This window comes from Borostomias antarcticus (assembly GCF_949987555.1).
Source record: "Borostomias antarcticus genome assembly, chromosome: 1".
Classification (NCBI taxonomy): domain Eukaryota; kingdom Metazoa; phylum Chordata; class Actinopteri; order Stomiiformes; family Stomiidae; genus Borostomias; species Borostomias antarcticus.
In genome coordinates, this window is record NC_140234.1 from 20806692 (window position 1) to 20820730 (window position 14039).

At 39.8% G+C, this 14039-nt stretch overlaps 2 protein-coding genes across 2 annotated transcripts; both read left to right on the forward strand.

Moving 5' to 3' along the window:
* The first annotated feature begins 4665 nt into the window (after nucleotides 1-4665).
* Nucleotides 4666-7539, forward strand: rnf169 (ring finger protein 169). Its single transcript, XM_084438099.1, has 6 exons — nucleotides 4666-5001; nucleotides 5473-5534; nucleotides 5680-5769; nucleotides 5862-5971; nucleotides 6078-6177; nucleotides 6300-7539. Exons 1-6 carry the CDS (start codon nucleotides 4689-4691, stop codon nucleotides 7518-7520), a joined length of 1896 nt encoding a protein of 631 aa, XP_084294225.1. The 5' UTR covers nucleotides 4666-4688; the 3' UTR covers nucleotides 7521-7539.
* A 1699-nt stretch (nucleotides 7540-9238) lies between these two features.
* On the forward strand, nucleotides 9239-12059 carry spcs2 (signal peptidase complex subunit 2). The gene is made up of 5 exons (XM_084448352.1): nucleotides 9239-9304; nucleotides 9910-9993; nucleotides 10092-10251; nucleotides 10564-10699; nucleotides 10855-12059. Exons 1-5 carry the CDS (start codon nucleotides 9266-9268, stop codon nucleotides 11039-11041), a joined length of 606 nt encoding a protein of 201 aa, XP_084304478.1. The 5' UTR covers nucleotides 9239-9265; the 3' UTR covers nucleotides 11042-12059.
* The last annotated feature ends 1980 nt before the right edge of the window (nucleotides 12060-14039 follow it).

Here is a 14039-nt window from a genome sequence, read left to right on the forward strand (position 1 = left end):
CTCCGGCAGTCCATTCTAACACTGCTCCTTTGATATGCTCCTTCTGATAAGTGCCAGACCTGGGCCGGATGGGGGAGGGGGGGGTTAGAGGTTTCTCATCATGCTTAGCTGGGTCTCTTGAGTGTGTGGACCATTCATTATTCATCCATCCATCTGTTTTTTAAAGGGATCCGCTTATAATATTTATTACCACCTTTCCGGCCTGTCCCAGGTGCTTGGGCCAGACCTGCCCCTGTAGGCCTATCATCTCTCATGGCTGACTCTTGGGCCTAATGTGACAGCCCTTGGTGCACTTGACTGTCCACCTTGTTCCTGACTGGTGGTCAGGATCACTACAAGACCCCTGTTCTAGAAGGTTTTCCCATCTCCACAGAGAAATGCTGGAGCTCTGTCAGAGTGACCATTGGGTTCTTGGTCACCTCCCTGACCAAGGCCCTTCTTCCCCGATTATTCAGTTTGGCCAGGCGGCCAGCTCTAGAAAGAGTCCTGGTGGTTCCAAACCTCTTCCATATATGAATGATGGAGGCCACTTTGCTCTTCGGAACCTTAAATGCTGCTGTTTTTTTGTAGCCTACCCTTCCCCAGATCTATGCCTTGACACAATCCTGTCTTGCGGGTCTAGAGACAATTCCTTAGACTTCATAGCTTGGTTTCTGCTCTGACATGCACTGTCAACTGTGGGAACTTATATAGAGGTGTGTGCCTTTCCAAATCATGTCCAATCAATTGAATTTACTCTTTTTGTAAAAATGTTAATACATTTGCAAACATGTCAAGAACAAAAAATATTCACTTTTTCATTATGGTGTATTGTGTGTAGATTGGTGAGAAAAAATGAATGTAATACATTTTGGAATAAGGTTGTAACATAACAACAAAAAACAAAAAAGGGAAGGTGTGTGTGTGTGTGTGTGTGTGTGTGTGTGTGTGTGTGTGTGTGTGTGTGTGTGTGTGTGTGTGTGTATACATGGCATCCGGAAAGTATTCACACCCCTTCACTTTTTCCATATTTTGTTATGTTACAGCCTTATTCCAAAATGGATTAATAAAATACATACATACAATCTGTATAAAGATATATGTCTAGGAGTAGCACACATATATACATACATAAATCCAGGCTGTGTACATATGTTCAGGCACTGTTATACAGTCTGATGGCCGCTGGCACAAAGGAATGCCTGAACCGCTCCGTATTGCACCTGGGTGGGATGAGCCGGTGGCTGAAAGTGCTCCCCATCTGCCACAGCTCATCATACAGGGGATGGGCGGGGTTGTCTAGAATAGACTTAAGTTTGTCTCTTCCTCCTCTCCACCACAGTCTCCTGGCTGTCCAGTTGTTGCCCCACAAGAGAGCTGGGCCTCCTTTTCAGCTTGTTCAGCTTGTTTGACTCCCTAGACTTGATGCTGCCTCCCCAGCAGACAACAGTAAAGAACAGTGTGCTGGCTACAACAGACTGGTAGAACATCAGTAGCATCAGTAACTGCAGCAGTCTGATATATACATCAAAGGACCTGAGCCTCCTGAGGAAGAACAGTGTGCTCTATACTTTCCTGTAGAGGGCCTCAGTGTTGTCAGTCCAGTCCAGTTTGTTGTTCAGGTGCACTCCCAGGAACTTTTATGAGTCCACCATCTCAACTTTACCCCCTGGATGGTGATGGGGGCCTCTTATTCCTTCTGAAGTCCACCACCAGTTCCTTGGTCTTGCTGATGTTGGGTTGGAGCTGCTTCTCCTCAGACCATTCAACGAATCTCTTGACCACATCCCTGTACTCCTCCTCATCGTCTGCACTGATGCAGCCCACAACGGAAGAGTCATCCAAGAACTTCTGGGGGTGGCACACTCCAGAGTTGCGGCTGAAGTCGGAGGTAGAGTGTGAACAGGAATGGTGACAGAACTGTTCCTTGGGGATCGCCCGTGTTGCTTATCACCACACTGGACAGGCAGGCCTGAGGACAGACATATTGTGGCCCTCGTCATGGCTATAATCAGCATTGATGTTAAAATTGAATATCCCTCCTCCATGGAAATCAGTTCAGACTGTTCTCGTAATGAGTTGACAATTCTGTCTGATTTCAGGCTAGCCTAGTAGGCCTATTAGGTCATAATCTGGCCATTATGTTGGATGTAAGTTATGAATGAGTATATTTTATTATTATTATTATTTTTATATTATGTCTCTTAGAAGTTTATTGTTTAATTGGAACTGATGTTGTTTCATTTGCCAGTTTTGCCATATGGGACTTAAACTACTAGGTGATACTGAGAACTGGGCAGTCTTAGGAGTAATCCAATTAGACTTACTTTAACATAGGCCAATGTGTGAATGACATAGGCCAATGTGTTGGCCAATGTCCCCTAGTGAGTGTCTCATGTCTCTTTATTCGAATCACAAGCTCGCACTCATGACTAGTCTAATGAATTAAGTTAAGTCCTCCTCTGAGGAGCCTAAACCCTGAAAAAGTCACTGTAGTGAAAACAGTTCGAAGACATCCAATACCAGCATCATCATGAAATATCACTGCGTTTTGGTGCTTCTGACTGTCTTGACCATTGCATGTAAGTCTTACAAAATTCTTCTTTTAACATATCCTGATGGAGTTTCATCATATTCACTGACATGAACTCACTCATGGAGAACATTCTTTGTATGTCAACAATGTGAATTTGTCACGCATTTAAAGAGATATACATTTGTACAGATAAGGGTAATTGCTTTTCAAAGATTGTAATTTTATGTCAATTTAGCCTACATGCTAAATGTTGATTGAACTGATTCAGGAAATGGAAGGGTTTCAGTTAGATCACTGTTAAGAAACAGTGTATAGCCTACTCATGACACTGACGGATTCACAGCAAACAAACATATGATTAAAAAGTACATGTTTTTCCATGACAGGTGAAATAAATGCGGTAGCATTTCCATGGAACTGTTCGAACTACAGTGGACTCTGCCGTTCTGTTTGCCTACCCGCGGAGCTATCATTTGGACCTTTTGGATGTGCAAAAGGATTTGTGTAAGGCTTCAGTAATAAATAAAAAATCACTGGTTTATGTTCCTACAATTGGCATGTTAGAGTCTCATCTGAGTTCCCTTCTCTTCCAGATGCTGTGTTGCCCACATAATATGAGACGGTACCCGTAAACCTGTGGGCCTTCTGAACTTGCATTGCAAATCTGTACGTACATTCCAATAGATTCTGTAGTATGCTAGTTGTGGAATGTAGTAGGCTACATAAGTCAGTACGCCTACAGAAGATCACCATCAACCCTAATGTTCCATGAAATTAGACGCCAATGTTTGATTAAAAATGCATAATAAAATGGGAGTGTAAAAATGTTTATTAAGTTATTGGGTCAACCACTTACACGGCGAAAGCTTTTTGAGGGGGTTTTTGTTTGTTTTTTAAGCGTGGTGTGTTTTGTATGTTGTTTTCCCCCACTTTTAAATCTTTTTATTTGCACAAATGTCGCAGAACATTCCAAAGTAAAATGTAGGCTACTCTGATAACAATGTCGGCGGCCTGTAACGCTGCTATGTATTAAAGGAGTAGTAAAGGGAAACTCTCGATTTCAAAGACAAGAAGCTCACCGAGGGGGTAATTGGTGTCCGTTGGTGTTCTGACACCAAATTCGCCGCAAAGTATGAATCCTGTAGGGTTTTATTGATAATTTTATGAAATCCATTGACTTGTATTGAAGCTACTGTTGTAGATGTGTAGATCAATCCGCAGAGGGGATTCAGGAAGCGGAACTACTTACGGTAGCTTTTGTTATTGTTTATGTTGCTAGGCTACCTAGTTTGCGGAAGTTTACACATGTATGTGCTGCGACTAAATAGTTCTAGGCTAAATATTTAAAAAAGCCTTTCCAGATGAACTAGAATCTTACTTTATGGTGAATTATATGTCAGAACGCCAACTAACACCTCGGTGAGTTTCTTGTCTTTGAAATTGAGAGTTTGACATGTTTTTTGAATGATTTTTCACGGTGCCCACCCACATCCATTGTATGACCAAAACGATGGTAGAGCAATTATCAGACTTTCTCAAAAGTGCTAGTTTTGTCAACGTTTTGATCTGAACCATTGCATTGTATATGATCATAAGCAACCTTAAAACAGGGCTAAACATGCATTTTCCATTTACTACTCCTTTAATAGAACAGGGGCCTCAGGGGAAATATTGTGAGATATATAGGCCTACACAATATTTCCCATCAAGTTTTGGCATGATACATCATATTATTTGCGGAGAAAAGCAAGTACAAAAATCAGGTGTGAATGAAAAAGGGTGTATCCACAATGATAAATGAGGCCCCAGCAGGTCTCAATCCAGACTACTTTCCAGGCAACTTCAGACAAAAACACTGCCTCCAAGGGATACTGCCGCGCTAGACAGCAAGGCAGCAGCCTATCGTTAGACACCTCCCTCCCTGGCTGCTACACGTTCGATTCACCTTGCCTGCGCCTGGATTGTGAGGTATTTCCGCCCAGCCCCGTCGACTAGACGAAATTAATCGAGTGGGCATGATCAATTGCTGCCCGTTGACTAGGCGAGAAGGCGGGGACTGTTTTGTTTTCAAAGTATAGAGGTCGGGAGGGAGAGACCAATGAAGATGGCGACAACAGCGTCCGCCAAGTGCACTGGTGGAGTAGAGCGAAATTGCCAAGCTAGATCTGCTGAAATGTTCAAAACCGGCACACCTTCACGGCTACTGACCCTGGAAGAAGCAAGATGTCCCATCTGTTCCAAGATTTTATTGGAGCCTGTTACTATGCCATGTAGCCATTCGGTATGCCTGCACTGTTTCAAGCGGACGGTGGAATTTACCAGTTTGTGCTGTCCGCTCTGCCGGCTGAGAGTATCCAGCTGGGCCCGTAAACAGTCCCGTGAGAAAAGCCTGGTAAACACCGAGCTGTGGGATATGGTCAGAAAGTGTTATCCAGAGCGATGCAAAAGCAGAATGGAGCAGAGAGATTGGGAGACGCAGAGAGAAGGTTCGTAACCGAATTTTCTAAACAACAACGCATCAGTCAGAATTAGTTAGGCCTATACTATTAGTAGTTTAACTATAGTAAAAAACAACATGAAAACATGCCATTTGGGAATGTTGTGCATCAGGATTGTTTACAAATCGTTTAAGAGGTAGCTAGTCTTCAAATACAATATTGGTAATTTCAATTTATTTTTACAATGAAGCCGAGTCATATTATTATTGATTATAATCCACTAATTCTTAGCTTGAAGTCAGATACGGTTGGGTCAAAATTACAAATTGTCTGTTTGAATAGCCTAGGCTGTGACTTGTCCAGACTTGTGTAGTTTTTTGTGGGTGGAGCTATTGGATTGCATGAGAATGTCAATCCCAGCATTCTCTGCCCTTAACCAACGAGTCATATTACATAATTCTAAGGTCTTATGACAGTAAAGTTGACAGCAAATTTTCATTATGTGATCTCTTTCACCAGAAATATTCCGCCCTCCTGTTCAGATATCAAGGTCTGGAGATCTCCGCCCAGAGCAGCAAAAGGTAGAGTAATGCATTGTTTAGATATTTTATTACGATTAGCCTTATTAGTGAATAATGTAACCATGATCATAGCTGTTTGTTAACCTTCATTCATTATCCAGATCAATGTGAAAGTGTATGGGCTAAAATGCATGAACTCTTTCAGATAACTATGAATGAAGAGAAAGTGGAGGGAAGGAGGAAAGTCCACCACAGAAAAGAAGAGTGTGGAACTCTCAAGCATTTTCAAGATCCTGTAAGTGTAATATCACAACAAGTCAGTGTGAATAATGTTTTTTTGTGGTGACAGTCTTTTAACTTCTTTTTTTTTTTTTTGTTCTCATCCAGTTCAGTGGGGTGTTATCCGACTCAGAGAACGAGGAACCAATTGGGAAGAGAACCCGAAATGTGTCTGCTTTTGTTAGGAAAACCAAAATCTCACCAGCACTCACAAAAGAGTAATGCAATTATCCTTGTATTTGTCTTTCAAAATAGTTGAGCAATAGTTGATTAATGTCATTTGCACTTTGAGTCAGGTTATTGACTTGGACCTCTTTTCCTCAGTGGCCTATCTAACAATGTTGTGCAGAGAAGCCAGAGTTGTTCAGACTCGGTGGAGGGGAGAGGAAAGGTTAAGGCTCCTCAGCTTTTCATACTGGACAAGGTACCGTGTGCTTTTAAGGAAACTTGGCTATAGAGATGGATAACCTAGTAATTATTAGAGGTGTTCAGTTTTCAATTCACATGTCTGTAAATCTAATTATTTTATTCTTTGTTTTTCTTCAGGCCAGTATTTCTCACAGCTACAATGCCGGCATCCTTCTCTCCTCAGAGAACAGCCGCTCCCTCTCGGCACCCATAATTGTTCCAGAGAAGAGGCATAGTTGGCGAAGTGTTATGGCAACAACAACCTCTTTAATGGGCCCCCAATACAAACAGGAGAGGTCAATCAGCCCTGAGAGCAATGACAGTATCTCTGAGGAGCTCAATCATTTCAAGCCAATCGTCTGCTCTCCATGCACTCCGCCAAAGCGGCTGCCAGATGGGCGAGTGATGGAGCCCACCATAGTGAAGTCCACCCCTAGGAACTTGACCCGCAGCTTCCAGAGGCCCACTAGCTATGAAGCTAGTCCCTCTATCCTCCAAAAGTGGAAGCAGATTGAGTTGGACCGTCAGTGTATTGAAATGACATCGAAAGGTACTCTGACGAGCCCTTTTAATGAAGAGATCATCATCAAACAAAGTCCCACAGAGGAAAGGGAAAGCAAGTCTTGTGTTTGTGCTTCAACTAAAGGAAGAGAGTGCTGTGGTGTGTGCACCACACGGACTGATACTTCTGAACAAGAGAATGAAAATGCTTTTGTGCTGAATAAGAGGAGATTGATATTTGATCAGCCAATTGGAGAGACAACCATTAACCAGAAACAACCCATAAAGTTTAATTTCCCATCACTGCCACATAACAGTGGGGGACCTGCAAGAGAATGTGTGTTTTTTCACGAGACAGAGATAGCGCCTGAATCATCTTGTGGGCTTACTCCAACTTATAAAAATGCCCCACTTGATAGGAGCACTGGTGTTGAATGTTGCAATCTAAAATTAAATAACTCAAAGGATCAGAGAAAAGAGTTTGAGAACAGACACTGTGCCCAGAACCACCCTACCTCAAGGAGGGGAAAGAAGAGGAGCCAAAAGACCAAACACTTGGAAGAGACTGAGTTAAGACTAAAGAAGTCCAGACCTCAGAGTCCAGATAGTTTTGATATGGACTGTGGTGAGAGTGACCTTTGTATTCAACAGGTACTGCAAGAGAGTGAAGACAGGGAGTTGGCATTGAAACTTCAGAGACAATTTGACATGGAGCAGAAGAGAGTCGACAAGAAAAGAAAAAGTCCTGACAAATACTTCCTTAGGTCGTGGTTTCCCCCGGAAAATAGCAGAAAGTATAATCCTCGTAGATCAAGGAGAATAATCAAAAAGAACGAGCACTTAAAATGCAATCATTAAATGAACAAATGAAAAGTATTTTGGGGATAATTTAGACTAGTTTCTTTTCTTCTTTTTTTTTTTTTTACCAATCTAACAGCATGCCAATGATTTTCCCATGTACACTCATGGTTGAAAATTTACTGTTTACAGTAATTTACAATTTGTGAATATTCTGTATTGATCTATTACCATCCCCTATAAAACAGATGGTGCCCATGTGATATCCTATAATTATTATTTCATGTAGTTACTCTTGTCCATACAGTAAATCTTGTGTTTGTCGACACCATTACTAGCTTTTACAACCTTAATTGGATGAAAATGTAAAACAAAAAATTGGACCCAAAAGAAGGGCAATTTCTTTATCCAGGCCAATGTATTCTGTTATTTCTTTCACCTTTGCACATCTAAGAGAACTGTTTTGCACACAAACTTAATCACCTCAGTCACTCTTTCTGATTGCCTTTGGCAGTGGGACTCATTGCTGTACATATGATGTAATGTAGTCAGTTAAATGATTGGTGTGGACAGATTGAATAAGGTTAATGCAATGTGAAAGTAACCTTTTACACATTATCAAAGTAATACTTTTTGTCAACCTTTATTTAAGATTCTCTGAAAAATCGTTGATGGTGACCCTCATTTACAATGATGCCAAGATACAACTAATGGAAAAGGGCCAGATATAGGTAGATTTTCACTTCATTTTTTCATTTTCCTGCTAATTTGTGTATAATCTCTGCTGCTGTTTTAGTATCGATTCTGTAATTATTATGATCCTGTCCTGTACACACACTTTTTGACTGATTGCTTTTTTTCTTTTTGTCATGCCATAATTATTGTGTTGAGCAGAAGAAATTGGGTTTGCAAAAGCTAGCACATCTAGATATATTTGACATTGTTTTAAAATGCAATAGTATTTTACATAGCTGGCTAAATTGTATTAGTTATACAGAGTTTTATCCCATACTGATGCAACTTTAATATATTAAAAAGAATTACTCACTACATCATTTTAGTAGCTATTATAATATGTTTCAGGAGGTTATTAAAAGGGCTTATTGCATTTATTTGATACATTTGTCATATTCCATTAGTGTTTTCATGTTACATTTTCCAGTATAGCTTTGTCTTGACTACTTATGACAACGTTGATATGCACATCCAGTATGCACAAACCTGCGTATTTTCCATAGGCTATTGTACAGACTATTATGAGTTTGACCAGATTGGATCAGGGGAGAAATTGGTTGGTATCCAATTGCCTTACCTGTTACACAATACTGGCTGTGCTATTCAATGTTACATTAACCGCTCTCGCAAAATTCTGAATGTAGCCTAATCATACTGTGCTGCAGTGTACCATACTTTGAAGGGAAGTTTTGATCATGTGTCCATTCATATTGTGAAGGGAGTGAAACAATACATTTGAACTCAAATGATGGCCTTGCCTCCAACTTCTTCAATAGCCTCTTTATTTGAGAATATGTTCTTAATGACTTGCCTGATTAAATAAAATAGATGAAAAGATATAGATACAATAAAATGTATTTAAAGACAATATACCGTGAAGTGCACAGGAACATTTACATCTTCAAATATTTGAAGGGATGGTGAACGACGGGGGAGGTTGAAAAGAGATTTGCATAACGGAGCAGTTCCGTCTACGTTGGTTGGTTCAGTTGAAGTTGGTTGGCCCTTGAAATCAGCTTGTAGCCTATCACATTATCCCAGGTCACACAACAAATGTTCAGGAAGAGAAGATGGCAGCCAGAAATGGAAAGAATGGACTACTGGAAAAAGTGAGAATTATCTATATTTCATTCGAATTCAGTGTCCACAGATTAGAGATAATGGAGAACCGGATCAGAGGAACCTAGCTAAATTGCTTCATAGAGTCGAGCCATTGTTTACGCTAAATGTTTAGCATACCAAGTCCGTATGCCCAAGTTCCTCCTCTGCTTGCTAGCTAAGTAACGTTAGCACTAGCGTCCACGGTAGCGTCTATCTACAGATGCCAACTTAGCTAGTGCTAGCAAGCTAACTTGCTGGATAGCTTGCTCTTTTATAGCTAGGGCTAGCTAGCTAGCGCTAGCCACTTCTAACTAGCTAGCTGGATAACTACGACATTTTGAGTTTGATTCCGTTTTTACGAGTAGTGCAACCGTAGCTAGACCCGCTCACTACCTATTGATCAAACTAAGCACGATTGTCTTCCGTTAGCTCTTGTCTTGGCTAACTCTAATGTAGTGTGGTAGCTAGCACGTCAGATGAGCTAATGTGAAAGATCAGCAGCATTTTCAACCAGCTCAATTTTTTCACATTTCACCAAGAATGAATGGGACTGCATTGACTGCCAATCGACATGGAACGCTAATGCCCACTAATCTATTTCAATTACTCTCAGTGGAGGATTGATGAAAAACCTGTGAAGATTGACAAATGGGATGGTGCAGCGGTGAAGAATTCTCTTGATGATGCAGCTAAGAAGGTTCGTGGTGCAGATCATTATTTGACCACTTATGTAAATAGTTTGAAAATGGCTTGTGTGTCTTTTATAAGTTCCACCTGTTCTCTGTCTGATCATAGGTCCTCTTGGAGAAGTATGGGTACCTTGAGAACTTCAACCTTGTAGACGGACGTCTATTCGTTTGCACTGTTTCCTGCCTATTTGCCATTGTAGCTTTGATTTGGGACTATCTTCATCCATTCCCAGAATCTAAGCCAGTTCTGGCATGCTGTGTTATATCATATCCTTTCATGGGAAGACAATAAAATGCATTGTTATATTATGTGGCTATCAGCATGGCCCCAGGTAGCTTAACAGCTGCTTGTCCACAATATTTCCAAGTCAGTGCATGCTTGTTTCAAAGTCAGTGCATGCATGAGGTTTCAAATTGTTAAGAATGGAGGTTATCAGTGGAAGAGTATTACTAGTGACGATTAGTCTGTTGGGTTCCTGAATTTTAAACTTATGGATATAATGAGAGAAATGCAAGCTGTAATTTAATATTATAAGTGTTCTTTCCAACTGCTCAGCTTTGTCCTTAACTAACCACCACATATTTCATCATGATGGGCATTCTAACTCTTTACACCTCATACAAAGAGAAGAACATCTTTCTTGTTGCTGTTGAGAAGGACCCTGCTGGCATGGACCCGGACCATACTTGGCAGCTGTCCTCTAGCCTTAAAAGGTTGGTTGTGTGTGTGTGTGTGTGTGTGTGTGTGTGTGAGAGAGACGGTATTGAGTATTGATTACATATTTATCAATGATGAAAAGTCTTGTATTGTAAATTATTAAATGGTAATTTCTTGCTGTTTACAGTGTGTTCCTTTGGTTTCTCTGTAGGTTTGATGACCAGTACACACTGAGAGTCTCCTTCACAGATGGGAAAACCAGACACACACGGGAAACAGAGTTCACAAAGTCTGTGGGGGCTTTCTACGATGAGAATGGAACGCTGGTGATGGACCAGTTTGAAAAGTGTGCTTCTAAACTTCATGACACATTGGCAACAGAGAAGAAAACAAAGTAATGATCTGATACCAGCCTCTTTTTAGTCCTGCAACACAACAAAAAGGTCATGCTTTGGGGAGGGAAGGGATCAACTATTTTGTTATAAAGTTGCATAAAGTCTGCATTTGTGGTGCTCTTGTCATTCCATTGTTTTGTTTTGTTTTAATAACAGTTATCCATAACATGTTTCAATTTATACAATCTGGTAAAGCAGTCATAGCTAGCTCTTAAGACAACAGTTTGACATGTCAGACTAAAATCCTCAGAATCATGGCTTTGGGGTAGAAACTCTAAAGTGAAATTGTGATCTTCAATATTGAATAGCTGCTCTAAGTAAAATGACCAGAGGATTTTCCTTTATGTTGTCCTACATTTTATGCTGATGGACACGCCTTACATAAAGATTGGAATTAATGTCTGTAGTTTTTAAATTGGGAAAATTTGAAAAATATTTTGTCCCGAAAGCCTTACCCAGTGTAACTACTTTTAAAAGATAATTTGGTCAAAAGACCAAAGCTAATTCCTTGCTGGTGTAAACCTAGGCCTACTTGTAGAAATAAATATGATTCTGATGTACTATGAATTTTGTTACCATGTAATTACTATAAGGCCGTAAAGGGCGGAGTAATCATTGTAAAAGAAGAAAGGATTGTAATCCTCATATTTGAAAGTAGTGTTGTCACTATGGCTTTTTAGTATGGTATATTGAAAGTATTTCTTTAAGGCAGGGATAATTCTTTTGATGTATATGTTTTTCTTGAGTCGCATGAAAGTCATGATCAACAGTGCTCACTCAGAAGTGCATGATCATTCATTTTCCTCGATGTTCAATCAGTATTCAACACATTCTCAGACTAATGAAGCCTATTTATTTTAAGGTTAGATGATACATTACCTGGATACAGTTTCTGTCTCTGTAGTATGATTTAAAAATGATTGCTACAGTCTGCCATATTTTTTTCCTTTACTGTAGGTTTTGGCTTTAGCAACCGTACAGGCCTGTTCTTAATTTAAAATAAAACGACAAAGCATTTTTACATTTGCCTCCTTTTCTGTTAACATGTTGCATGTATACCTCTATATGTTAGGCCGGGAGCTAGGTCCACCCTTCAGGATGTTTTTTGCTACCTTTTTAGGGGCCAGGCAGCATAGCTGCCGGAACCCTATGGTATTTGCCTATATTATTATTATTATTATTATTCTCCATCGTCCACTGAAGTCTGATATCCTGTGGACAAAAAATCACCAAACTTTGCACATAGCTCCAGTACTATACCCAAACCTGCATTGTAGGTCAATAAATGCGCTACAGCAACAGTCTAAAGTTTAAAAAATCATAATAAATCAGCCATAGGTGCTATCATTGTAAAACCACCACGTGTATGTAGTCCCAAGTGAGACAAAACTTTCATACTTTCATACCTTGCAGGAATTTTGAAGTCCTTCACTCTGATTTTTTCATAAACTGTAAAACCTATGTCCTCCCACATTTTTTGTTCAATTGACACCAAATTTGATATACTGCATCTTCAGACTGTCCTTACCAAAGGATCCTCACATATTTTTGAAATATGAAAAATTGAGTCCACAGTGCATCAAAAACATTGGCAACATATCCAAGATGTAGTGTGATTTGTTTCAATTTTATGTCAAAAAATGATTTTTTTACAGTATTCTGAATTATACCCTCAAATGGTCAATGGAAAAGAACATATCTAAATCCTATCTATCTAAAACTAATCAACTTCTCCCATTTTTTTTTCCAATTGCAACCAAAATGCATGCACTGCATCATCAGACAGCCCACACCAAATGATCCAGACAGATTTTTAAAATATCAAAAACTGAGCGCATGATGCATCAAAATGTTTTACTATTACCAATACTGTACATTTACTACAAATTCTCGCTCAATAAATGTCCTATGTTCATGAAAAATTAGGGCAAAATTGTCATGAAAGGGGAGATGTAGTGATTTTTTTTCAGAATTTTATCTCAAAAATTGAATTTTAAAAAATATGTTTAATTCTGTCCTCCGAAACCAACACTTCATACTGAGAAAACTCCACTACACACAATCCAACGCAAGCTCCACCAATCGGAGACGTCGCTGTTGGCAACCCTACCCAGCCCCCGCCGAGGATTACAATGAGTAAATTCATTTATTGGCTACTGAGGCCACATATGTAGGCTACATATTTGGCCAAATGTCCAGTTGGACTTAATTAGATTAATTGGATTAGATTTTGGTATTCAAATGTCAAAGGTCAAGGTCACCGTGATCACAAAAGGCACTTTTGAATGCTAACGCTAGCTAGCTAACGCTAATCCTTAGTTATCCTAATCCTAGTTAACACTAATTCTAACACTAATGCTAGCTTTAGCTAGCTAGTGTTAGCATTAGAGTTAGCATTAGCGTTAGCTAGCTAGCATTAGCGTTAGGGTTAGGTTAGCAGTTAGTCAGGGTTAGGGTTAGGGTTAGTTAGGTTAACTGCAACTGGCATTGTTGGATGGAGGCATTTAGCCGATACGCGGTTTTTCTAGTTTCTTTTTCTAATTGTTATGAAATATGTATCTTTTTATTTATTTATTGCAAAACATATACAAAACAGTAAAAAATGTGTTATCTTTTATGTTTGAGCTGTGTTTTAGTTTCTCCTTTTGGCGTGTTTATCTGTAGGTTAATAAAGTTTGCTCTATTGATGGTTTCAGGATACTCCATGCACAATTTCATACTTGTATGACTATTTATGCTGTTGCAGAAGCCTAACTTCATATTAGCTACATAATTTCACCAGAAACATTTCACAAAAAGTTTTTTTTTGGACCCATGAGACCGAACGGCCCAGAGTTGGGAGTGCTCGCTATCAACTTGTGATGGCCCAAGGTATGGGCTAACAGGAAATAATAGTGAAAAAAAGGTAGCAAAAAACATCCTGAGGGGTGAACCTAGCTCCCGGCCTATGTCATATACCACACTGATTTGTATAAAGGGACCTGTTCATTTGTTTAGTTGG

What these genes read in the sequence shown, in the direction of transcription:
- rnf169 (XM_084438099.1), top strand. Translation starts at nt 4,689, where the DNA reads ATGTTCAAAACCGGCACACCTTCACGGCTACTGACCCTGGAAGAAGCA. An exon ending in TCAAGCATTTTCAAGATCCT is followed by an intron (nt 5,770 to 5,861) that starts GTAAGTGTAATA and finishes GTTCTCATCCAG; the next exon opens with TTCAGTGGGGTGTTATCCGA. An exon ending in TCACCAGCACTCACAAAAGA is followed by an intron (nt 5,972 to 6,077) that starts GTAATGCAATTA and finishes TCTTTTCCTCAG; the next exon opens with TGGCCTATCTAACAATGTTG.
- spcs2 (XM_084448352.1), top strand. Translation starts at nt 9,266, where the DNA reads ATGGCAGCCAGAAATGGAAAGAATGGACTACTGGAAAAA. An exon ending in TTGATGATGCAGCTAAGAAG is followed by an intron (nt 9,994 to 10,091) that starts GTTCGTGGTGCA and finishes GTCTGATCATAG; the next exon opens with GTCCTCTTGGAGAAGTATGG. An exon ending in TCTGGCATGCTGTGTTATAT is followed by an intron (nt 10,252 to 10,563) that starts CATATCCTTTCA and finishes AACTAACCACCA; the next exon opens with CATATTTCATCATGATGGGC.